Genomic DNA, 27,103 nt, shown 5'->3' with positions numbered 1-27,103 from the left:
CATAAATGATTTGGATGCGAGCATAAGAGGTACGGTTAGTAAATTTGCAGATGACATTAAAATTGGAGGTGTACTGGACAGCGAAGAAGATTACCTCAGATTACAACAGGATCTGGACTAGATTGGCCAATGGGCTGAGAAGTGGCAGATGGAGTTTAATTTTGGTAAGTGTGAGGTGCTGCATTTTGGAAAGGCAAATCAGAGCAGGACTTATACACTTAATGGTAAGGTCCTGGGGAGTGTTGCTGAACAAAGAGACCTTGGAGTGCAGGTTCCTAGCTCCTTGAAAGTGGAGTCGCAGGAGGTAGGATAGTGAAGAAGGCATTTGGTATGCTTTCCTTTATTGGTCAGAACATTGAGTACAGCAGATGGGAGTTCATGTTGCAGCTGTACAGGACATTTCAGAATATTGCATGCAATTCCGATCTCCCTCCTATCAGAAGGATGCTGTGAAACTTGAAAGAATTCAGAAAAGATTTGCAAGGGCGTTGCAAGGGCTGGAGGATTTGAGCTATGGGGAGAGGCTGGGGCTGTTTTCCCTGGAGCATCTGAGGCTGAGGGTGACTTTACAGAGGTTTATAAAATCATGAGGGCCATGGATAGGATAATTTGACAAGGTCTTTTCCCTAGTAGGTAAGTCCAGATCTAGATGGCATAGGTTTAGGGTGAGAGAGGAAAGGTATAAAAGAGACCTAAGGGAGAATTTTTTCACACAGAGTAGTGTGTGAATGGAATGAGCTGCCAAAGGAAGTGGTGGAGGCTGGTACAATTACAACACTTAAAAGGCGTCTGGATGGATGGATGTATGATTAGGAAGGGTTTAGAGGGATGTGGGCCAAGCTGGCAAATGGGATTAGATTAGGTTGGGACATCTGATCGGCATGGACAAGTTGGACCGAAGGGTCTGTTTCAGTGCTGTACATCTCTGATTCTATAACTAATGAATAAATGGATCATTAAATTGACAAATTTAAGTAAAGAACAGCCAAGGGGCACTGTAACAAAAATTGAAGGCTATAAAGAACACTTACCATTTATGAATAATGCTATCAAAGCTGCTAATTGACTCCAGCCCCTAAGTACCCACTGGTAGTAGAAACATCAACCAATGCCATGGAAGTTGCTGCCTTCCTCCCCTGGTGTACCTGGGCTCAAATGTAGCCAAGGCAATGGTACAGGCAGTGGGGCTGAATGGCCTCCCCCAACCATCACTGCTTGTATCTGTCAATAAGACATTGTGCCCAGCTTCAGGGGCAGGTTAATGAGGAGGGGGTCCATTTTATAATTTCTCATGCAGAACTAAACAGACCATTAACTGAATTCACAAATTCACAAACCCTTAAAGGAGCACTATATCTTAACCAAACATTACGAAGTAAACATATCTAATTTGGGAGCAAATACAATTTCTGGGGCTGATAATGCACAGGCCCTTTATTTATAAATGCTCGAGATACTTGATTAAAATTCCCCTCTGTTTATCCTCAACCTAAACAATTCAGCCAACTTAACATTGGCCTTGAGACAAAATGGTGAGATGCGATTGAAACCAACTGTTGTACCTCTTCTTGCTAAAACTTGGCTGGGTTCAGCTTCCTCATCACAGATGGTCCACCAAACCTACTGTTCACTGGCTCAGTGCCACACCAGATACAAACAAGCAGAATTTCTTTCAATTTGCTTTTGTTTTGGAAGGGGAAATAGTTGTGACTCTTCTTTTTTTTTCCTTCTTTTTTTAAAAAAGAAAATTAAATGTCCCCAATTGTAGTTATAAAGAGAGTGTGAGGCTTCGTTTGAAATGTTCAAATGTGGGATTTTGAATATTCTCGGTGAGGAATCCTTGGGATTGATTCCACTAGGGGGCGGCAAATCCCATCTTTTGTGCCTCATTGCAACAGAAAGCAGCCAGTTTGGAAAATGCAAGCGATTTGTTGCTCATTTAAATGAGTTAATGCCAAGTCGTTAAACATTTATGTCCTGTATTAATCTTCTAAAGAATGCAACGTCTAATTCAGCTGCTCCAAATGCATTCTGTTCAGAAGCAATTAGTTGTATTGTGGCTCTCTTCAGATAAGCTGTCAAAACTGAGACAGTCAGAGATCCAATGGTGCTTCAGTCAGGTGGTTGCACTGACTGCTGGTCCTGTGCATTCCTTTCTGTATCTGAAAGTGGCTGTCCTAAAATAAACTGTTCAATCAAGCAATTGTTCTTCAGTTTTATTTCCCTTTCCTATCGCCATAACGACCTGCAGAGTCCAGTTGGAAAACAGAATTACATTTCCTTAGACCTCTATTTTGGAGAGTTGGCTTTTGGGCAGGGATTGTGACTTTGGCCCTCGGAATTTCGAACGTCTAGCATAATGTTGCTGTTACAATGTTTTCTTCCAGTGCTAATATACCGTGCAACCTTTGGAAGTGCAGAAGTTCCAACAGGAACACAATTGGCAAATGGTATAGTTAATGGAAGTGGCAAACGACTGACTGACTGACTGTGTCTGATCTTTGACAGCGGAAACAAGCCTCTAACTCAGACCGGATAACACTTTATGGGTTGATGGTGAAGCCAATTCAACGATTCCCACAGTTTATTCTATTACTTCAGGTGAGGACAAATTAAACCTGACTGTGACCAATCACTACTTCGTTCTCATCAATCAGGTTAAAATGGTGTTAAAATCTGTCCTGTTGAAATGTGTAAGTTCATGGTCTTCATAGTCTTGTTCTGAGGGGCTGAGGCTGAATCCCTGGTCTGCACTGAGTTAGTTTGAACCCGCAATGGCTGTAGATTTGGGGTGTCAATGGGGATCGTGAGTGGGAGAAATTGGACTTCTTGCTTCTGATGGCCAGAACTGTCCAAGGTTGGCGTGAAATGTGGAAGATTGGAGGGTGAGAAACAAGGTTTTAAGTTTAACACCATTGCCCAGTGATGTGCTATGGGTGGTGATCTTTGAATCTCATTCTGCCCATACCCAATGTACATAAGGCCCACCACGTCTAGGTTTTTATATATGCTTTAGGAATTTATACCTTTTACGGGAAAATGAAATGTAATTTGCAATTAATCTCTTACTGATTGTGGCTAAAATTACTTCTTTGGCCATTATTTCCTGTGGATGACCCTTACAAAGCTGGGTTTTAAAAAAAAAATTCGTTTGGGATGAGGGCGCCACTGGCTAGGCCTCAATGCCCATTTTCCCCTTAATGCCCATCCCAGAGGGCTGCTAAGAGTCACCCACATTGCTGTGGGTCTGGAAGGCAGTTTCCTTCCCCAAAGAGCATTCGTGAACCAGATGGATTTTCCCAACAATGACAATAGATTAAACTCCCAATTCCAGATTTTTTTTGAATAACTGAATTTCAAATTCCACCATGTGCAGCTGCGGGGTTTGAACCTGGGTTGCCAGGGCATTACCTGTGTTTCTGGATTAACAGTCCAGCGATAATACCACTTGGCCTTCACCTTCCCTTGGAGAGTGCAAGAGCATAAACGTTTGAGAAATGGTTAAAGCTCACTCCCACTCCTTTGATCAGTATTGATTCTTGATGGGATTTCTCCAGTTAATTACCCTCCCAGGTTCTGTTGAAGAGATGTAGCGGAATCATTCATCTGCCTTCTAACTTCTGGATGCTAATGGGTTCTATTCTTGCCTCCTGTAATTCTGACTGCCCATGCTGCTGATCCCAGGACATGCTGAAGAATACCCCGAAAGGCCATGCTGACCGGCTGTCCTTGCAGCTTGCCCTGACTGAGCTGGAAACACTGGCCGAGAAGCTTAATGAGCAGAAGCGGGTCGTGGATCAGATGGCGGAGATTCAGCAACTGGTGAAGAGTGTTGGAGACCGCACCCTCAACAAGGTCAGAAACTATGGTGACTGTTCTTGTGCCAAATGGGCTTTGTGTAAGCTCATATAATCACCAGCCGGTCGCATATAATCAATGTTAATAGTGGAACGATATGTGGACAGTCCTCCAGGTCTACACTGTGATGGTATGGATTGCAAACCAAGACTCACCAACACTGGATTTGCAACACAGTGAAATTAAAACATTTGATGATCCTCTAAATGGCCCAATTGCTCAGACTTGAAGAATAATAGATACCTGACGGCCCACATTTATAATTTAAGCAAAAAATAGCATATTTTATTCACACCATAACTTCAGTAAAGATAAACAAAAGATAATTAATGTCAATTATTTAAACCCAATCTTCTTTGATTGTAATCCCCACTCTGTCACCCAGACAGACACATTATCCCTATTTTCTGTCACTTGCCACTCTACCAGTTTACCAGCCATGTCAATAATCTTAGTTAAGTCTCTTATGTGGGTTTTTGCTAAATGCCTTCTGGAATTCCATATCAACAACATCCACTGACATTCCCCTGTACACCACCTTTGTCACCTCTTCAAAAATTTCAGTGAGGTTTGTCAGTTATGACTCATCTGTCATGAATCCGTGCTGGCATGTCCCTGATTAACTGAATCTTTAAGGTGTTCAGTTACCCCATCCTTGATTACCGAATCTAACAATATCCCCATCACAGATGTTAGACCTACTGGTTTGTAATTCCCTGCGTTTCTTTTCTTGCTCTTGTTAAAAAGTGGAGTGACGTGCAATTTTCCAATCCAGAGGGATGACTCCTGTATCTAGGGAGCACTGGGAGATTATCATTAGGGTGTCTACAACGTGTTGTCCTACTTCCTTTAATAGCCCCTGATGGAAACCATCAGATCCTCGGGATTTGTCACTTTTAAATTCCATTGGTTTCCTAGTTACTGCCATTTTACTTCTGGTAATTTTATTCAGACCCCATTCTCAATCTACTATAAGCTTCTTTGGGACTTCTGACAACTTTTCTCCTGTAAATACTGAGGCACAGTAATTAATCAACCTGTCTGCCGTTTCCCCGTAGTCATTGACAATATTTCCACTTTTGGTTTTTATTGAGCCAACATTGCCCCTGACCACCTGCTTTTCCTTTTATGTAACTAGAAAATTTCTTATTGCTTTTGATGTGCTTAGCAAGAATCCTTTCACAATTTTGTTTCGAGGTTCATATAAGCTGCTTTGTGGTTCATATAAACTGCTTTGTGGGCCTTTGCTTGTCTTTGCGTCTTTCCCATTCGGCAGGATTTGTGCTGGTTTTTTGTTTTGCATTTTTATAAGTCCTTTCATTTAGATTTATGCTGTTCCTTAGTTGTCTGTGGTTGTTTCTCCCTTGAAGTTGAGCTGTTCCACTCCGGGGTATAAGCTGGTTTTGTATTGTGCCAAATGTCTCTTTAAACATCCTCTACTGGTTTTCCGGTGTTTTTACCCATTAGCACATTTTCCCAGTTTACTGTCTCGACTTTTAGATGGGTGTTTGGGGGAAAGAAAGGCCATGATTGCACCACATTAATCCATTAATAGCGAGTGTGCTGGCCCATATATGTTTAACAGCCAGCCCTGTTTAAAGCTGAGGCTGTGGGATGATCATACTGCTGTTCGTTTGGAATTATCTCAGCTTCTTGTATTCAAATTGGCTGCTGCAATTTCCCACAGGCTGACCGGTGAGGAGACTGCAGTAGTCACCATTGGCTGTAAAGTTCTGTGAACAGCATTGGTCGTTTGGGCTGTGTACGTGCAGGCCATTCTTTTGGTGAAGAGGCAATGTGAAGGGGAAATAGCAGAAGGAAGGAAGAATTCAGGATAAATTACAAACCACCTCTTTTAGTCATCCATTTATCATCCCTCCTTTAGGCTAAGCAGCTTTTTAAAGTATGTCTATGGCAGGCCTGTTATTTTAACTGGGCAGAGCTCTGAGGAGGAGGAGGTCAACAGCAAATCCCATGATTGGAGAGCTGTGCTAGGAAGTTAGGGTAAAGGGTTCAGAGACTTGGAAAATTATATTTTGTGCAGTTGCTTTTGTTAGTACATATACCCAGAATGATTATCTACTACTTTTTCTGTTCGTTCTTTCTTTCTCTCTCTCTCTCTCTCTCTCTCTCTCTCTCTCTCTCTCTCTCTCTCTCTCTCTCTCTCTCTGTTTCTCTTCCACCTTGTTCCCCTCCCCTGAAACGTGCTGCGATACTGGAACTACCGGCATTTTCCTCCACTGAGAACTTTTGTTCCATTTGCACAATTTAGAAACCAAGCACAAGAATATCAGCTGATTATCTGGGTTGGCAATATTCCGCAAATTAGAGACACTTCATTCGCCTCCAAATTTTACTTGTTATACAAGGCAGGCAATTTAGTTCAAGGACGGCATTTTGCCCCTTGATTGAGTTGTTCAGTGACCGATTGAATGGGGTCTGTAGCAAAAAGACTGTGCCTTTTGTGTCTGGAATCCATTTAAACTAAAAGCCTCTAATCAGCGGTCCTATGATGCGCTGCCCATCCAGTGCGGTATAGCATCATAATCATCATGCTAGCCCAAAGTTTGATGCCTACATTGAGCCAAGTTACCAGCAGGGCAGTCGCATTTCTGTTTGTGATTTTCAGGCCCCCTGGACAGAGGAAGGGAGTAATCAGCCAGGATTTCCACCAGTGTTACTTCTACAAAGTGCAGGAACTCAAACTTTACTGCACTGATTGTGCACAGAAATACAAAAGACCTGCACATGTGAGCAAATGCACTCTCGAAATAAATTGTGACATTCACTCCTGTAATCTTATTCACTGACCCCTGCTGTTGTGTGTAGTTTGAATGAAGTAAGAAGTTGGTTGACTGGTGCCCATAATCTGGCAGTGTTCACCTTCTGTAAATTCTTATATAATTAATTACCACCTCGCTTCAGAAGTGAGGGCACTAGCCAATGTGTTGGGAAGCTGTTATACTGGCAGTGTGTAGGCATTGGCAGGGCATCTCTTGAATAGGGACAGTGGGTGCTGGCTTGGACAGCAGGCAGCAAATAGTAAGCAGCGGGCAGTGTACGGCTGGCTGCCCCATCGCTCAGGCTGACCGAGGTGAGCTTTCTTGGTGCTGATGGGGGTTCGGGTGTCCGGTTGTCCTCTGTGTGGTGTCGGACGTCAGCACATTTACCAACCATGCCGAGAGATGAGCTGAGGTGTAGCTTTTCTGTGCCGGCTAGCATTTTGTATGTGACGATGTGCTGCATTTTGACTGGTGTAATTAACATAATGTGCACGGCGAACTGCTGAGTGCAGAGTAGTGGTGCCCTTTCTAAGATTATGCAGTACCTCTTCTAAATGTAAATTAGGCTCGAAGAAGGTTGTGCTCTACCAGGTGTTCATGGCTACCCAGCAGCTACATCATAAAATACAGTATTATAAGAATTTTAATAGTAAAAGCTTGCAGTATTGACATTTGATTATTTAATAAGCGAGCAATTGACCTCCTGCACACATGGTCTAACAATGTGACTCTGCCTTCACACACCAGTGAGTCCGACTGCATTGGATTTGTTGACAAGTGGCTTAAGTCAGAATCTTAGATGATGAGCAAATTTGATGGCATTTGTGTGAATGGCATAGACTTTATTAAAATCTGGGAGAGAAGGAACTTTGAGAAATGCTGAATGAGTTTGAAGGCATTGTTTTGCAGTGATGTTATATTATATACATGTACGATGGCAAAGCCACACGCTGTTCTTCTTGCATTCTGAATATTAAATGGGATTTGCCATGGCGTTACACTCTCACCACCCACTTCCATCGAAAGTGTGCACAAAAAGTGTTCTTAAAATGTTGATTTCTATTGCTTGTTAGGAGCTGCTAAACAGTGTAGTGATTTTAATCAATCAGGCTGCTTTATTGATAGGTTAATTAATGAGTTAATTAATCGTCATTCTTCACACACTGTACAGTGACATACCTGGGTTCAGTTCCATCGACCCGAAGCTAATCTCTCCAGTGCATTGTCCAAATAGCTATTCATCAAATATAAATGTGGATAGTGAACCTCAGTAACTATTCACTATGGGATGCATAACTGCAGAAACCAGTTTTGGGTTCACCAACATGTACTTTATCATCCCGGTCACTGTTCAACTTTTGGGTATGAGAACCTGATGGATTTTAATTCTCTCTGTTTTGCTTGGCTAACGCACCAAAGAGGTTGGTGGTTAAATGTGGCATCTTGAAAATCTGTAAGACTCAACCTTATGATCAGTCAATGGGAGGAATAGGAAAGAGCTATATATAATCATAGAAACATAGAAAATAGGAGCAGGAGTAGGCTATCCAGTCTAATCGTAGCTGATTATCCTACTCAGTCCCGTGTTTCCACTTTCTCCCCATGCCCTTTGATCCATTCGGCCCACAGACCAATACCTAACTCCTTAAAATCATACATTATGGGAACAGACCCTTCAGTCTAAGCAGTCCATGCTGAACATAATTCCAAACTAAACTCGTCCCACTTGCCTGGTTCTGGCCCATATCCCTCCAAACTTTTCTTCTTCATGTGTCTATCCAAATGTCTTTTAAATGTTGTGACTGTACCCGCATCCACCACTTCCCCAGGAAGTTCATTCCATATGTGAACCATCCTCTGTGTAACAAAACATTTGCCATGTTTATACCTTTTTTAAAAACCTGTCCTGTCACCTTAAAACTGTGCCCCCTAGTGTTGAAATCCCTTATGTTGGGGGAAAAGACAGCAACCGATAACTCTAGCAGGTCACCTCTCAACTTCCTATTTCCCAGTGAAAAAAGTTCCACCTTATCCAGCCTTTCTTTATAACATCGCTTCTGAACCCTCTCCAGCTTGATATCCTTCCTATAACAGGGCGACTAGAACTGGACACCGTATTCCAGAAGAGGCCTCACCAATGTCCTGTATAACCTTAACATGACTTCCCAACTCCTAAACTCAAAGGACTGAGCAATGAAGGCAAGCATGCTCAACACCTTTTTGACCATGTATGTGATGCAGACTTCAAAGAATTATATACCTGTACTCTAGGTTCCTCCGTTCTACAGCACTACCCAAGGCCCACCATTAATTGTATAAGCTGCACCTTTGTTTGTTGCCTCCAGATTGAAATTCATCTGCCATTTTTCAGTCCATTGACCCATTTGATCAAGATCCCTTTTGTAATCTTAGAAAACCTTCTTCACTGTTTACTAAGCCACACATTTTGCTGTCGTTGGCAAACTTACTAACCATGCCTTCCATATTCTCATCCAAAACAAAAGAGGATCCAGAACTGATCCCTGTGGAATACCTCTGGTCACAGGCCCTCAGTCCAATAAAATAACCCTCCTCCATTACTTTCTGTCTCCTGCCATTAAGCCAATTATGTATCCAATTACGAAGCGTATCCTGAATCCCATGTGACCTAACTGTACTAATTAGTCTTTACTAAAATACAAATAAACAACTTCTACTCCTCTTCCATCATCAATCTTTTAAATAACTTCCTCAAAGAACTCAATCAAGTTTGTGAGAGATGATTTTGTGTGAAGATAATCATGTGACTATCCCTAATCAATTTTTGCCCCTCGAAATGTTCATAAATCACCTCCAACAATTTACACCTTCCTGAAGCAGGGCTCGTGCCCGAAACGTCGATTCTCCTGTTCCTTGGATGCTGCCTGACCTGCTGCGCTTTTCCAGCAACACATTTTCAGCTCCAACAATTTACCCACAAGCAAAGTCAGGCTCTTCTTGAAAATATTCAATGTGTTGTCTCCACTGCTCTCTGTGGCAGAGAAATTTTATAGACTCACCACTCTCTGGGTGGAGACCTTTCTTCTCCCATCTTAAATGGCTTGCACTGTATTCTTAGACTGTGAACTCCCCCACCCTGAGCAAATCACCCTTCTTTTTAAGTTGTAAATTTTTCATGTCCAGTGCACAGGCAAGGTTTTCAAATGGATATGAATTGTAAGCTGCTCCCATTCCAGATTATTTATTAATTTATAACCTCCCATCACAGAAAGCCAAACTGCTATGCCTATGGTTTTTAGTGTCTTCTGATCCTGTTGCAGTTGTTAAGTTCTGGCCAGCGGCAGCTTGTCCTATGTGAGACTCTGACCGAGACGGTTTATGGAGAGAAGGGACAGATCCTCAAATCCAAGGAGCGCCGTGTATTCCTGCTCAACGATCTGCTTATCTGTGCCAACATCAATGTAAAGTAAGTACATTTAAGCTGCCAATCACGATACAGCTTGTGAGCTGCTGGTATTTCCTCCCACTTGCTTTTACATAGAGTCCTTGTTAAACTGGCTGCTCCATTTCTCTCTGGACCCTATTTATCATCTGATGTTGTCCAAACAAATTGCTATTCCCACTCCCTGTTTCTTGCTGCCTTGGAAATGGTGCGATTGGTAAATGATTTGTCCAATGTTGCTTCTGCTGTCCTGATTCCTGTGCCTTGACAGACTCTTAATGCTGTGGCAAATCTTTGACTATGGGCTTGATTGCTGCCATGTAGGAGGTGAAACCGTAGATCCTACACTTCCACTTAGGCCTTTTCTCTTGCTGTTAGGGAGCTGAGATAAACTTGTCACTTAAAATAATTTCCTTACTTTATTTCTCACCGGAGGACAATAGAGTGAGTCATGTTGAATCAATTCCACCCTCCGTGAACATCCCACAGTCAGATAAATGATGCCCAGAGGCCAACAGGTAAAGACCTACAAAGGGAGGTGGGTGAAGGTGATTTTTAATGAATGTTAATGAATGAAATGTGGGCATCACTGACTGGGTTGGTATTTACTGCTCATCCTGAATTGCCCTGAATCAGATGGTGAGTTACTTTCTTGAATGACTGCAGTCGATGAGAGGTAATAGATCCACAGTGCTGTTCAGAAGGGAGTTCCTGAATTTTGATTTGATTTATTATTGTCACATGTGCCTTGGTACAGTGAAAAATTTTGCGTGCATACAGGCAGATCATACCACATGAAGCGCGTTAGTGTGATAGAGGAATACAGTGTTATGGCTGCGGAGCAGGTAAACCCAAGAGCAAGATCAATATTAAGTTTAAAATTTGAGAGGTCCATTCAGAGGTCTAATAAGTGGGTAAGAAGTTGTTCTCTAATCTGTTGGGATGTGTGTTTAAGCTTTTGTATCTTCTGCCTGCAGGAAGAGGGTATAACTGGGTTGGGAAGGGTCTTTGATTATATTGGTTGCCTTCTGGACTCGGTAAGAAGTGTAGGTGGGAGTTTGGATTGTGATGCTCTAGGCCATGTTCACAACTGTTTGTGGTTTCTTATGGCAACAACAGTGAAGGATTGGTAAAATGTTTTCAAACTCTGATTTTATGTGGTATAGAGGGAAACTTGTGGATGGTGGTATTCCCAGTCCTTCCAAATGGTGGTGATTGTGAGTTTCGAAAGTGCTGTTGAAGAAGTCTTTGCTGAGTTAGTGCCATACAGTCACTTTTGTGCACTAGCTTAAAGCCCAGCCCAGAATTTGTTGAATGAAATTCAACCTTTCTGGTGGTTAGCTATAAGGGCGGCCCATGTTTGAGAGACACAAAATGGCCAACAAGAGTTAAACAGAATAAAACGGCCTGCTCCTAGATTAAAACACAAAATGATCGACAAGACAGAAGTAGAATTAAACAGCCTGCTCCAGCATTTAAGTGAAACATAACGTCCCTACTCCAAGGTGAATGGGAGACCCTACAAGCAACCATCCGAGACTTATAAGAGGATGCCTAAGGAATGATAAGTGATTGATTCCAGCCTCATTCCAGTCCCATTAAGTGAACAGCACCAGTTAGAACAAGGAGTGTAAATCTCGGCCCATGAACCAGCTAACCTAACTCATTAAGCAGCTGAGAAAACAACAAATAAAGTTATTTTGTAGTAATTAGTTGTTTCTGTTGAAGTTACTCACAATATTAAGAAATAGGTTCTAGTTAAAGATTCTTCAGATAATCATTGATTTCAACATCAGTATAGATATACATATAACCAAAGTATTGTAGAAGCATTCGGGGAAAAAGTTTAAACCTAGATGTGAAAGTTAATCAGTCTCAAGAAACACTTTCTTTTATCTCTAAAAAGATGCCTGGTACGCTTTGAATGAAATAGATTGTTTGCAATTTATTGGTGACAAACTGCTAACAGTAGAAGCAGAGGTATAACTTTACACTCTATGACTAACTTTATAACAGAACTTAATATTACAAATCTTATTGCAGTTAGCTAAAACCAACTGCCGTTTGTATTTTTTATATCCATCAATGAGATAGTAGAAAATATAAGAGGAATAACAAAATGTGATTGAGATAGTATAGAGATAACAGAATTCAGGCTGTCCTTGGAGATAAGCAGGTCTAGGACAGAGCCAAAGGAGTGTAAGCAATAACTTTCTGGAATGTGAATTAATAGGATGCACCGCAAGATCCCAAAGCCAGGAGATTATATGTTTGTTAAACACCATGAGATCATTAGTGGAGGGGGTGGGGGTGGGGGTGGGCTTAGGGGTGTGTGGGGTTACAATCTTACAAAAGTGAGCTGACTGTCAGTCAGAGCTGACGATTGACCTACGGCAGGTAACCATTTCTGATGTGACACTGATTAATGAAGTGGGGTGGCAATATCACACAAGTTCAGCACTGAGCTCTTTTCTGAACTTGAGATTTATGTAGAGGGACCTCTAAGTCAATAACTTGTTGTGTGGCACATGACCTGACACATGCTATGATAGAAAAAGGTCCATTGTGAGCATTTGTGATGAGCCCAGAATTTACAGTGAAAGTGGTCTACTACTGTGCCATAAGGGAGCAAAACCTCAGTCTGAAATTGTGGTGAACTGATAACTATTTTTAAACTTTTGCGTTTCTCCTCTGTACACATATGCAATATTTCAGAATTGCTCTAAACACTTCTTCATATACCTCCTTTGAACTACTTTTGTTAAAATGTATTCAACATGGCATTTTCCACTGGGTTCAGTGCACTGATGCATTTGCACCACAAAGCTGCAAGATCATTGATGCAATCTTCCAATCTCTGGGTGTCTGATGTGGGGATGTTGCCAAGCTTATAGTCAATCCCATTATTCCTGGATTCAACTGAGGAGAAGAACTAATTAAGTATTGTGCCCTGTGTCCAGAACAGCACAGTGAGCCCTCCCTGAAAGTGAAGACTAATGGGCATTGATTGGTCTTGGCTGTGATATTCTTGATGGGTAAAGAGTTTGCCAGCATTGTCCAGGAGAGTACATCCAGAATGCTATGAAATTAGGTACCCCAGGACCTGTTACTGGTGGAGCTGTTGTCCATCAATAGGAAGTGTAATCAGAGTGCTTAATGGGCTGGACTGCCTTATTTTGTTCTGTTAATTCAGGAGCTGGCATGCAGTGTTTTAATCTACTGCATAGCGAAGCTGGAATTTATCTGGGTTGCATTTCTGGTTAGGTAGTAATATGAGAGTATGTGATAGTATTTAATTCCTGTTCCATAACCTGTGTTCCAGGAGTCAGCCAGACATTGGCAGTCTGGTTCCTGTCGGCCCGAAATACACTGTGAAATGGAGCACCCCACTGCTGCAGGTTCAGGTGGTGGAGGTTGGCCTAGAAGGGAAAGGATACAACAAGGATACAATTATCTTTCAGCATCCAGGGAGCAAAAAGACCTCGTCTACCTCTCTATCAAGTAAGTCTGGGCTTGCTGTGGATCTGCCAAATTGGAAATTCCCTTCAACAGAGTGCCTGGTAAAATTGAAGCCTGTGGGATTAATGGAACAGTGGCTGCATGGTTGCAAACAAAAACCCCAAAAATGGGTCACGGGTGTAATAATCGATGGTGATTTTAATGATCTGAGATGCACTGTCTCAGAGGATGGTGGAGGGAGATTCAGCAAGAGTTTTCAAAGGGGAATTGGATTATAGTTGAATTCCAAAAACTTTGTCGTTCTGAGGAAATGTCCAGGCTTCCTAACTCCTGTCCATCAACTACAAGGCACATTCAGGATTGTGAAGGAATAATCCCTACTTGCACCGCCAACAACACTAAAGAATCTCAACACCATCCAGGACAAAGCAACCCACTTGATGAGTGCCCCTTCTAAAAATCTTCCATATTCACTACCTTCAATGCATAATGGCAGCAGTGTGTACCATTCTCAAGATGCACTGCAGAAATTCACCACGACTCCTAAGATAGCAGCTTCCAACCCATAACCACTACTTAGAAGTCCAAGCGTAGCAGGCACCATTGACTGCAAGTTCCCCTCCAAATCCCATACTGCCTTGACTATATTGCCATTCTTTCACTGTTGCCGGAACATAATCCTGGAGCCTCCTTCTCGGCAGCAGTGCGGATGTTCCTACATCTCAAGGACTGCAGTGGTTCAGATTGACAGCTCAGAAGCCCCCTTTCTCTCGGGCAATTGGAACAAATATAGCTATGAACAAATTTTTAAAAAATATGCCACAGCAACAGAATCCAGTGTGGAAGCCCTGCACCTTCCAAACTGGCCAGGTTTTCAATAATGTGTCAGACTTGCCATGGAGAATGGAAATTCAGTTAAGGTACCCAAGGGCAACAGATAATCCAGAATCAGTGTCTTCAGGAATAGACTATTGTACGTGAGAGAGCACAGGCGTGCATTGGTTGCCTGTTCGTGGGCTGGAGTTCTGATATTCCTGTAAGTTTTCTGTAAGCTGTTGAACACTCCACTCTTGAATATGCTTTGCTTTTCTTTCACAGGCAAGATTTATATGGGCCCCCCACGGCTTTACCAAGAGCTTCAGGAATTGCAACAAGATCTTACTGTTGTGAACCAGATATCACAGCTCATCAGCACACTTCATGGCACTTATCAGGTATGACCCTTTAATTCTTGAATTTCCAACAACAGCGTCAATTCTGAATTTCCAAACCACTTTTGGCTTTCTTTTCTCTGTTACATCAGGGCATCATTTTTGTAATGGGTGGAAAAATAGGGCTGTGGCCATTTAAAAAAAATTTCCACTCTGACAGCTGTCTCGACCGGAAGAGCTCCCTGTGCCTTATTGTGAGGATCGTTTGTGACTGAGTGATGGATACATGCTCCATCTCAATGGAAGAGATGCTGGAAGGTGTCACTGTCCATCCACCCCTGAAAGTGGGATGGCTCCTCTAAGAAGATACTGTTTATTGAAGATTTATGGGTGACAAGATCATGAATAATGACCTAAGACATGCCCAAATAGTAGCAATGGTTTACTTCCAGGATGATGATTGAGGACTTTTTCAGTTTTCTACTGTATTGACAGGGAGGAAGGTGTTGAAGCAATTTGCTACAGCTCATGGTGGGTCCTGCATTATTCTGCTATGTGTTCTTTTTTAAAAAAAAACCTAATTTGGATGTTTCTAGGAAGGAAGCTCCCTTTACCTTTGAGATAAAAGGACGTGAAGATGGCCATTACTTCAGATGATTCAATTATCAGAGCACCATTGATCGCTGAAATCCTCTGTTTGACACCACATCCTGAATGACCGTTGTCTTAACATCGTCTTCCTCCCACATAGAATCGATCCTTCCATCTAGCACTCATTGAGCACATTGCAATATACCATATGATGTTTTTTGACCCTACAATAGTTATTAATTTGAAATAATGGTTTCAAGAAAATGTTAGAGACCTTTCTCATGTTATACAGATAAAACATAATACTGCACCTTCTCTCTCAAAACAGCAAATGCCAATGTGAGCAGAGACAGCTTGCATTTTAAGGCTGTTTTAAGACCGTTTTCCTCATCTCCTATTCTATTTTTCCTGTGTATAACGATCAGTATCACATGGGGTAATTAGTTGTTCTTGCCCTGAATAACAGATGACCCTGCTACCATGACAGCTTGCTGTTTCTCCATGATTGCCCCCTCCCACAGTCCACTGGCAGGGATCTCTGAGTGACGCATTGGAGGTTTGTTGTGTGCTATAGGGTCAAGCAGTTAAGCCACTCCATGGACGCTGAATATGTACCATCCCTTGGCAGCTACTCAATCCCTGGAAATTTAGCACTGGAACTTGAGCACTAAATCTAGGTCAAAACTGAGCGGAATATTGAGGGAGTGCTGTCTTTGGATGAGATGATAAACCAAGGCCCCCTCTATCCAATTTTCAAAGAAGGGTGGGGATGCTTCTTGCTGGTGTACTGGTCAACATTTCTCAGCAGCATGGTGGCTCAGTGGTCAGCGCTGCTGCCTAATAGTGCCAGGCACCTGGGTCCGATTCCAACCTCGGGCAACTGCCTGTGTGGAGTTTGCATGTTCTCACCGTGTCTGCAGTGGTTTCCTCCCACTGTCCAAAGATACCCAGGATAGGTGGATTGGCAATAAAAAAATGTCCCATAGTGTGCAGGGATGTGCAGGCTTGGGGGGGTTAGCCATGGGAAATGTGGGATGAAGATGTTAGGGTGGGATGTTCTCCGGAGGGTCAGTGCAGACTTGATGGGCTGAATGGCCTCGTTCTGCACTGTAGAGATTCTGTGATTCAGCATAATTTTCTTTTTGAGGAAAAGATGATCTGATCATTATCTTGTCGTAGTTTATGGAAGTTTGCATATCCCAGAAGGAAAAACCAGTAAAACATTATCTTGACGGTGAGAGTCTCCTGTTGAAGCCCCACCCTCACCTGCTTAAACACCTGCTTAAAAAAAATCTGAGCATTCATGGTGTTGCTGTAGATATTTCTTTTCTCTTCTCACCTTTTATTCTGAAGAAGTCATATCAGACTCAGCGTTAACTGTTTTTTTTTATCTTCACAGCTGCTGCCAGACCTGCTGAGTTACTCCAGCGCTTTGTGTTTTGAGTATGATAATAGAGGTGCTTTTCAAGTTGGTAATGACGGTGCTCCAAATAGCGGAAATTATTTGCTGAGTCTGCATAAATAAATCCATGTTGTTTACAATGTAATAGTCAGGGCTGTTAATTCTTGGCTCAGAAGCTACTTCAGTTAGTTATTGAAAATATATTTTTATCACTTGCCTCAATAGGAAAACCAGAAAGGGGTAGTTTTAATGGTGAGGTAGTAACTGCATTATCATTGCATGGAAGGAGGATAATATTGGCCTTGATGCTTAAAATTTTTTGCGGGTCCTTTGTGCCACGACAAAAAAAAAAGGTTTATGCGCAGCTCTGTTCCAACTTCAATCAGGAAAGGATTGTATGCTTTATACAGTTCCTCTCTTGAACTCTACAATCTCTTCCTTGCAGCTAGTGACAGGTATGTTTTTGAATCACAGTTGGTGTCCTGGCTGGAACTGCAGATAGTTGTTTAACGCCATGGGGCTGCAAGTGATTCTCAGCCGTGATGCTGAAAATCAGAAGTTGTAAATTAAGTGACAAGAATGAAATCTGTGGCAGTTTTCATATTTGAGAATGAAGGGCATGTGTATATATAGTTTAGATTTTTTTTAAATAAAGTATGTTTTCTCTCTCCCTGCAGAGATTCCATTTATGTTTAATATATATTTGACTGATCAAGCAAAGAATGTCCACTTTTTTTTTTACTTATTCTCATTGTTTTTGCCAGTGTTTTTGATGAACTCAAACTGAAACACAAGAACAGAAGCAAAAGCGGTTGATGGTAGGTCTCTGGAGAGTGTTGCTGAGCAAAGAGATCTAGGGGTGCAAGGGCATAGTTCCTTGAAAGTGAAGTCGCAAGTAGACAGGGTGGTGAAGAAGGCATTTGGTACACTTGTCTTTATTCGTCAGTGCATCGAGTATAGGAGTTAGGACATCATGTTGCAGCTGTACAGGACATTGATGAGGCCACTTTTAGAATAATGCGTTCAGTTCTGGTCTCCCTGTGATGTGAAACTTGAGAGGGTACGGAAAAGATTTACAAGGATGTTACGAGGTTGGACGGTTTGAGCTACAGGGAAAGGCTGAATAGGCTGTGGCATTTTTCCCTGGAGCGTCAGACACTGAGAGGTAACATTATAGAGGTTTATAATATCATGAGGGGCATGGATAGGATGAATAGTCAAGGTCTTTTCCCCAGAGTGGGGCAGTTTAAGTGAAAAGGGGAAAGATTTAAAAGGGACCTGAGGGGCAACTTTTTTCATGCAGAGGGTGGTGCATGTATGGAACGAGCTGCTGAAGGAAGTGGTGGAGACTTGTATGATTACAACACTTAAGAAGCATCTGGATGGATATATGAATAGGAAGGGTTTAGAGGGCCAAATGCTGGCAAATGGAACTAGGTCAAATTGAGATGTCTGGTTGGCGCAGATGAGTTGGGCTGAAGGGTCTGTTTCTGTGCTGTATAACTCTGACTCTATGGGCGACAGAAAAGTGGTCCAATTTGTTTTGTATGCCTGAGGATAGCGTTACAGCATGACCAGTATGTTTATTTCCTAGTAATACTGTTTTTGTTTTGCTGGCTTTTCCCTCAGAGATGCAAAATAGCTATTCCATGTTCTAACTTTCTAACAATGGCCACACTTTCAAAATGAATTATTGAGCTTGAAAACACTTGGGATGTCTTTAGGACATCCCAGGTGCTACAGGTCTCCCTGTCTTTCTTCCTAGCTGTGTGCAATTCTAAAGCCTGGTACACCCAGCACTGTTAATCTACCATTAGAGCTGCATTCCAGCTTCTTGTGAAGTTGGAAGCTGTCAGCTGTCTTTAAACATATCTGTTTTGGAGTGCAGTGACACTGCCCTGTGACCAGTCTGTGATATCTATAGCAGAAGCTTTGCTTCACTACGGTTTTTGCGAAAGAAGATAGAATAGACAGATGTAAACTCTTGAATGCTGCTATAAACCGCTCACCATGGAAGCCTTCCTCCTCTCATTGAAGAATCTCCTGCCGAGAAAAGGGAGCAGTGACTTGAGGTGAATTCTGCACCTTCAGAAAATGATTAATCAAGTGGATCCAAATAGTTGTTCACAAAAACAAAACCCTGAATAATGAGTCTTCTTTTTGGGGCGGGGGGGGGGGTGGGCTTCAATAGGATTATAACTTGAAGGCAAAGCTCTTGACTCAAAGAGCAGTTAGACCACAGAACAAATGACAAATTGATGTGGATGAACTGTTGAGCAAAGGGACTGAGGGATTTGATTAGATTACTCACTTAGTGTGGAAACAGACCCTTCGGCCCAACAAGTCCACACCGACCCACAACCCACCCAGACCCATTCCCCTACATTTACCCCTTCACCTTACACTACGGGTAATTTAGCGTGGCCAATTCACCTAACCTGCACATTTTTGGATTGTGGGAGGAAACCGGAGCACCCGGAGGAAACCCACACAGACACAGGGAGAATGTGCAGACTCCACACAGAGTCACCTGAGGCAGGAGGAAGGAAATGGGTAGAGTTTCTTCATGAAGGATGGAAACATTTGTTAAATGTGACCAGCTTCTGTGACTTTTGACCTTTTTTAAATGGTAACACTTGCATGTCTTTTGTCTGGATTTCTTTACGGGATCTTTGTGAAAATACTTGGTGCGGTCAACCATAGGTGTCTTACTCTGCTCTGTCCCATTCTCCAGAACCTAAACCTCATTGTCGCCCAGGATTGGACCCGAGCCCTCCAGAGGCTGATCAGGATTAAAGAGGATGAGATCCAGTCGGCAAACAAGTGTCGTCTCCGCCTCCTGTTGCCAGGGAAACCGGACAAGTAAGCAGCATTGGGAGGGCAGTGGAGGGGGAAGGCTGGTGGTAATAGAATTATCAGAGGAGAGTCCAACTCGCAAGTTGAAATATTATGTATCATCAAATTGGTGCTTGTATCTGAGAGAGCTTTTATTTTTGACCATTTACTCTTCATTTGCTACAGAAACAGGTCATAGAATCCCTACATTGTGGAAACTGACCATTTGGCCCAACAAGTCCACACCGACTCTTTGAAGAGTATCCCACCCAGACCCACTCCCCTAATCTCTATTAGTTAATGTTTTCCCTGACTAATGCATCAAAACCTGCACATCCCTGAACACTTTGGAGAATTTAGCATGTCCAATTCACCAAACCTGCATGTTTTTGGACTGTGGGAGGAAACCAGAGTACCTGGAGGAAGCCCACGCAGACGCGGGGAGAATGTGCAAACTCCACACAGTCACCTGAGGCTGGAATTGAACCCGGGTCCTTGGTGCTATGAGGCAGCAGTGTTAACCACTGAGCCACCGTGGCACACACTATGAGCTAAGAAATAAAATTTCTTGAATTCAGTTGTTTTTCTTTTAATTGCAGCATCTTGCCACTAAGTTTTGAAGGAGCATGCTTTTTCTGGTTATGTTTTTGGCAGATGGCTTTTATTTATGTAGTCTTCACCCGTCTGGTCATGAGCATTCTCCTGGATAGTCCCTTCTGAGACATAATGTTTTTGTGTTGCTGTTGAAATGCTAACTGACCTGAAATGTGTTTGCACCATCCTCTGTTTTTTTGCCTCACATCTCCAGCAACACTGGAATGTGTTCTTTTGCAGTAATACGTGGTGAGTCATTTATGATGCATTTTGTTTTCTGAAGGATGAGGTGATGAGAGGAAAGACCAACAAATCCTGCCATGCAGTGTCTGTCTGGATGTTGCATGTGATGTATGTGAGCCAGTGGTGAGGACTGGGCAGTAGAATATGAAGGATAATATTAGCCTGGTTCCTGGGGGAGAAGCTACAAAATTTTTTTTCCTGCTTAACCAAATGTAAGGCAGGAATTTTCTCTGGTCGCTAAAGCCCTGTCAACTGCCCCAATGGGGAATTGAAGTCTACGTTGTGTTAGAATGGATTCTTGTTGTGAATTTTCTGGGGGTCGGTGATGAATGGCTAGAGCAGAAATAAAAGCGCACACAACTGGAGAAACTCAGCAAGTCTGGCAGCCCCTGTGCAGAAAGAAGGGAGAGAGTAAGGAGGTCCAAAATCAAGTTTCAGGGACGCAAGATGGCACCAGCAAGCAAGAAGTTGGTTTGAAGTGTGTCTACTTCAACACCAGGAGCATCCGGAATAAGGTGGGTGAACTTGCAGCATGAGTTGGTACCTGGCACTTCAATGTTGTGGCCATTTCGGAGACATGGATAGAGCAGGGACTGGAATGGTTATTGCAGGTTCCAGGATTTAGATGTTTCAGTAAGAACAAAAGATGGTAAAAGAGGGGGAGGTGTGGCATTGTTGGTCAAGGACAGTATTACAGCTGCCGAAAGGGTGTTTGGGGACTTGTCAGCTGAGGTTAGAAACAGGGAAGGAGAGGTCACCCCGTTGGGCGTTTTCTATAGGCCTCCGAATAGTTCCAGAGATGTAGAAGAAAGGATAGCAAAGATGATTCTCGATAGGAGTGAGAGAGACAGGGTAGTTGTCATGAGGGACTTCAACTTTCCAAATATTGACTGGGAACACTATAGTACGAGTACTATAGATGGGTCAGTTTTTGTCCAGTGTGTGCAGAAGAGCTTCCTGACACGGTATGTAGACAGGCCAACAAGGGGTGAAGCCAAATTAGATTTGGTACTGGGTAATGAGCCCGGCCAGGTGTTAGACTTGGAAGTAGGTGAGCACTTTAGTGATAGCGATCACAATTCTGTTATGTTTACTTTAATGATAGAAAGGGATAGGTGTATACCACTGGGCAAGAGTTACAGCTGGGGGAAAGGCAATTACGATGCGATTAGGCAAGATTTAGAAAGCATAGGATGGGGAAGGAAACTGCAGGGGATGGGCACATTAGAAATGTGGAGCTTATTCAAGGAAAAGCTCCTGTGTGTCCTAGATAAGTATGTACCTGTCAGGCAGGGAGGAAGTTGTAGAGCACGGGAGCTGTGGTTTACGAAGGAAGTGGAATCTCTGGTCAAGAGGAACAAGAAAGCTTATGTTAGGATGAGATGTGAAGGCTCAGTTAGGGCACTTGAGGGTAACAAAGTAGCCAGGAAAGACCTAAAGAGAGAGCTCAGAAGAGCCAGGAGGAGACATGAGAAATTGTTGGCGGACAGGATCAGGATAAACCTTAAGGCTTTCTATCGGTGTTTAAGGAATAAAAGAATGATGAGAGTAAGATTAGGGCCAATCAAGGATAGTAGTGGGAAGTTGTGTGTGGAGTCAGGGGAGATAGGGGAAGCACTAAATGAATATTTATCGACCGTATTCACTCTAGAAAATGACAATGTTGTCAAAGAGAATACTGAGATACAGGCTACTGGACTACGTGGGATTGAAGTTCACAAGGAAGAGGTATTAGAAATCCTGCAGAGTGTGAAAATAGATAAGTCCCCTGGGCCAGATGGGATTTATCCTAGGATCCAATGGGAAGCCAGGGAGGACATTGTGGAGCCTTTGGCAATGATCTTTAAATTGTCATTGTCTTACAGGAATAGTGCCAGAAGACTGGAGGATAGCAAATGTGGTTCGCCTGTTCAAGAGTGGGTGGGGGAGGGGGGGTGGTAGAGAAAGCCCGGGTAATTATAGACCAGTGAAACCTTACTTCAGCTGTGGTAAAATGTTGGAAAAGGTATAAGAGGATTTTTAATCATCTAGAAAAAATAATTTGATTAGGGATAGTCAGCATGGTTTCGTGAAGGGTAGGTCGTGCCTCACAAACCTTATTGAGTTCTTTGAGAAGGTGACCAAACAGGTAGATGAGAGTAAACCGGTTGGTGTGGTGTATATGGATTTCAGCAAGGCGTTCGATAAGATTCCCCACAGTAGGCTATTGTACAAAATGCGGAGGAATGGGATTGTGGGAGATATAGCAGTTTGGATCAGGTAATTGGCTAGCTGAAAGAAGACAGAGGGTGGCAGTAGATGGGAAATGTTCATCCTGGAGTCCAGTTACTAATGGTGTACTGCAAGGATCGGTGTTGGATCCACTGCTGTTCGTCATTTTTATAAATGACCTGGGTGAGGGTGTAGAAGGGTGGGTTAGTAAATTTGCTGACAACACTTAAGGTCGGTGGAGTTGTGGATAGTGACGAAGGATGTTGTAGGTTACAGAGAGACATAGATAAGCTGCAGAGCTGGGCTGAGAGGTGGCAAATGGAGTTTAATGCAGGCAAGTGTGAGGTCTCAGAGTCATAGAAATGTACAGCATGGAAGCAGACCCTTCGGTCAAATCCATCCATGCCAGCCAGATATCCCAACTCAAACTAGTCCCACCTGCCAGCACCCGGCCCATATCCCTCCAAACCCTCCCCATTCATATGCCCATCCAAATGCCTCTTAAATGTTACAATTGTACCAGCCTCCACCACATCCTCTGGCAGCTCATTCCATATACGTACCACCCTCTGCGTGAAAAGGTTGCCCCTTAGATTTCTTTTATATCTTTCCCCTCTCACCCTAAACCTATGCCCTCTAGTTCTGGACTCCCCGACTCCAGGGAAAAGACTTTGTCTATTTATCCTATCCATGCCCCTCATAATTTTGTAAACCTCCATAAGGTCACCCATCAGCCTCCGACACTCCAGGGAAAACAGCCCCAGCCTGTTCAGCCTCTCCCTGTAGCTCAAATCCTCCAACCCTGGCAACATCCTTGTAAATCTTTTCTGAACCCTTTCAAGTTTCACAACATCTTTCCGATAGGAAGGAGACCAGAATTGCATGCAATATTCCAACAGTGGCCTAACCAATGTCCTGTACAGCCGCAACATGACCTCCCAACTTCTGTACTCAATACTCTGACCAATAAAGGAAAGCATACCAAACGTCGTCTTCACTATCCTATCTACCTGCACTCCAAGGTCTCTTTGTTCAGCAACACTCCCTAGGACTTTACCATTAAGTGTATAAATCCTGCTAAGATTTGCTTTATCAAAATGCAGCACCTTGCATTTATCTGAATTAAACTCCAGCTGCCACTTCTCAGCCCATTGGTCCATCTGGTCCAGATCCTGTTGTAATCTGAGGTAACCCTCTTCACTGTCCACTACACCTCCAATTTTGATGTCATCTGCAAACTTACTAACTGTACCTCTTATGCTCGCATCCAAATCGGAATAACCGGAATGCAAAGTACTGGGCTAATAGTAAGATTCTTGGTAGTGTAGATGAGCAATGAAATCTTGGTGTCCATGTACACAGATCCTTGAAAGTTGCCACCCAGGTTGACAGGGTTGTTGAGAAGGCATACAGTGTTTTAGCTTTTTATTAATAGAGGGATCGAGTTCCAGAACCATGCGGTTATGCTGCAGCTGTACAAAGCTCTGGTATGGCCACACTTGGAGTATTATGTACAGTTCTGGTCACCGCATTATAAGAAGGATGTGGAAGCTTTGGAAAGGGTGCAGAGGAGATTTACTAGGATGTTGCCTGGTTTGGAGGGAAGGTTTTACGAGGAAAGGCTGAGGGACTTGAGGCTGTTTTTGTTAGAGAGAAGAAGGTTGACAAGTGACTTCATAGAGACATATAAGATAATCAGAGGGTTAGATAGGGTGGACAGGGAGAGCCTTTTTCCAAGTATGGTGACGGTGAGCACGAGGGGGCATAGCTTTAAATTGAGGGGTAATAGATGTCAGACGTAGTTTCTTTACTCAGATATGGAATATGGAATGCTTTGCCTGCAACGGTAGTAGATTCGCCAACTTTTAAGTACGTTTAAGTCGTCATTGGACAAGCATATGGGCGTACATGGAATAGTATAGGTTAGATGGGCTTCAGATTGGTATGACAGATCGGCGCAACATCGAGGGGCCTGTACTGTGCTGTAATGTTCTTTGTTCTAAATCATATTTCATGTACGATCTGACGTTTCTCCTCTTGAATTGTCAGCGCTGGCTTGCTGTCCCGCTGATGATGATGGTGGGACTTTTGAAGTTGAAGTGCCAATAGAGAACCTCCTTTCTTCAAAGTGGCAGCAGGATGCCATGATGAGGGGACCTCGCTTTCAATTAGAAGGAAATATGTGACCTTCACAACCAATAGAAGCTGGAAGATTGGTGATGCATGGGGTCGTTGTTGGACAGCTTCTAGTCACTGCTGATTCCAAGCAAAGCGTTGGATGGCGGGGGTGAGGAGACTAGTTTTAAACCTGTCTGGAGCACCGCCCCATCAGTCCTATTGGACCTCGCACTGGAGAGTCACCTCCATGCAGCTTACGCCCTCGCGTGATGCCTAGAATCATAGAAACATACAGTCCAGAAGAAACTTTTGGCCTATCTGGTCCGTAATGCCAAAAATACGCTATCACCTACTCTGGTTCCACTTTCCAGCCCATAGCCTAGAATGTTATGATATTTTAAGCACTCACCTGAGTACTTTTTAAAAATTGAGATTAAGACACCTTAACAATTCTCCCAGACACTGCATTACAGACCCTCACCACCCTGTGAGTGAAAAAGGTTTTCCTCAAATTCTTCCAAACTTCCTTCCTTTTCATTTTAAGCATGTGCTCCCTTGGTTTCTGACCCCCTGACTGAAGGGAGCAGCTGCTTTCTATCTACCCTTTCCATGCCCCTCGTAATTTTATACCCCTCCATCATGTTCACTCTCCGCCTTCTCTGCTCCAAGGAAGAACACCCGAGCTTAATCAAAACTACACAGACAACCTGGAGGCTAACCAGGAAAATTAAACTGCTTTCATAGGCTCGCTCACCACCTGCTTGTTCCTGCTTGTGCTCCCACCCTGCCTTGGAAGGGGATAAATGACTCAGAAGTGTGATGGATGTGGTGAGGGGGAACAGTACATCAGCCCGTGACAATCCCAGCAGGGGCTTCGAAAGCCAGCACTGCATCTGAAGATACATCAGAGGCTGAATTGCTAAAGGAGATACATATCTGAACCACACTAAGATTGGATTTCAGTCATTACTACACTTGGTCTCTGTTCCCTGGATTAGGGAACATGAAAAATTGGGTTTACCCAATGGATTCTGATCCAGTGATGATCTCTGTTGGAATGTGCCTGGGTGTTGTAATGGTTGTGGAAAGTTTAGACTTGATTTATTGCTGTCAGGTGTACTGAGGTATAGTGAAAATTATTGTTCTATGTGCTCTACAGGTAAATCACACTAAAAAAATGCATCAAGGTAGCAGAACAGAGTGCAGGATATAATGTTACAGCTGCAGAGAAGGTGCAGGGAGAAAGTTCAACATTAACATTTGAGAGGTCCATTCAAAGACTGATAAGTGGGGAAGAAAATGTTCTTCAATTTTTTCATATATGCAAACTTTTCTATCTTCTGCCTGATGGAATAGGGCGGAGGAGAGTACAACCAGGGTAGGAGGGACCTTTTGATTATGTTGGTTGCTTTCCCCAGGCAGTGAGAAGTATAGATGGAGTCAGTGGATGGATGGCTGGTTTGCATGATGGAGTGGGCTGTGTTTACAACTCTCTGTAGTTTCTTGTGGTCTTGGGAAGAGCAGCTGCCATACCTTACTGCAATTCATGCAGATAGGATGCTTTCTATGGTGCATCTATCAAATTTGGTAAGAGTTTTACTGAAAATGCTGAATTTCCTTAGCCCCTCCTGAGGAAGTAGAGATGGCGTTGTACTTTGTTGACCGTCATTTTGACATAGGTGGACCAGGACTGTTCATTGGTGATTGTCACTCTCTTGATCATCTCCACTTCCGCAGATAGGGGTGTACCCTCTGCTGTATTTCCTGAAGTCAATGACAAGCTCTTTCCTTTTTATTGATGTTGATGGCGAGCTTGTTCTCTTTACACCATGCAATGAAGCACTCAATCTCTTCCCTATATTCTGTGTGATTGTTGTTTGAGATCTGATCTACAACAATTAGACTTGAATGTGATGAACTTCCAGTCAATTTTTTTTTGTTGTTCATTAATGGCGTGAGGGCATCACTGACCAGCATTTATTGCTTATCCCTAATTGCCCAGAGGGTAGTTAAAAGTTAGAAGTTGGCCAGACCTGGTAAGGATGGCAGTTTCCTTCCCTAAAGAGTGGACTAGATGGGGTTTTCCAACAATCAACAATAGATTCATCACACTCTTAATTCCAGAATTTATTGAATTCAAATTACACTATCTGCTGTGGTGGGATTTGAATCTGGCTCCACAGAACATTACCTGGGTCTCTAGATTAACAGTCCAGCAACAATACCATTAGGCTATTGCCTCCCCATGCCCTAATACTATGCATTTTAGGGTTTACACACGCACGCAACGTGCTACAGTAAGGTCTCCAAGGGTTACCAGTGTTCTTGGGATCAATCAGTATCTCTAGAGGACAGGGGAAGAAAACTGCCAAAAGAGAAAGAGAGGATCCAAATGCATCGCAGTAGAATGAGCTGTGCTTGTCTAATTCTGTACAGG

The 27,103-nt window shown here is 43.0% G+C and overlaps 1 protein-coding gene across 5 annotated transcripts in view; it reads left to right on the top strand.

The window, feature by feature from the left end:
* The window catches only part of LOC140487128 (rho guanine nucleotide exchange factor 10-like protein), a 205,014-nt gene that overhangs the window by 129,698 nt on the left and 48,213 nt on the right, over nt 1-27,103 (top strand). For all 5 annotated transcript variants that reach the window (XM_072586666.1, XM_072586667.1, XM_072586668.1 and 2 more), the window contains 6 exons: nt 2,509-2,601; nt 3,685-3,855; nt 9,941-10,086; nt 13,385-13,563; nt 14,620-14,735; nt 19,400-19,527. In XM_072586666.1, coding sequence (XP_072442767.1) covers nt 2,509-2,601; nt 3,685-3,855; nt 9,941-10,086; nt 13,385-13,563; nt 14,620-14,735; nt 19,400-19,527 — 833 coding nt within the window. The remainder of the gene's footprint in view (nt 1-2,508; nt 2,602-3,684; nt 3,856-9,940; nt 10,087-13,384; nt 13,564-14,619; nt 14,736-19,399; nt 19,528-27,103) is intronic.

The sequence above is a fragment of the Chiloscyllium punctatum genome, chromosome 16 (assembly GCF_047496795.1).
Source record: "Chiloscyllium punctatum isolate Juve2018m chromosome 16, sChiPun1.3, whole genome shotgun sequence".
Lineage (NCBI taxonomy): Eukaryota > Metazoa > Chordata > Chondrichthyes > Orectolobiformes > Hemiscylliidae > Chiloscyllium > Chiloscyllium punctatum.
The sequence above is the reverse complement of the archived record's forward strand: the minus strand, read 5'-3'. Positions and strand labels throughout refer to the sequence as shown.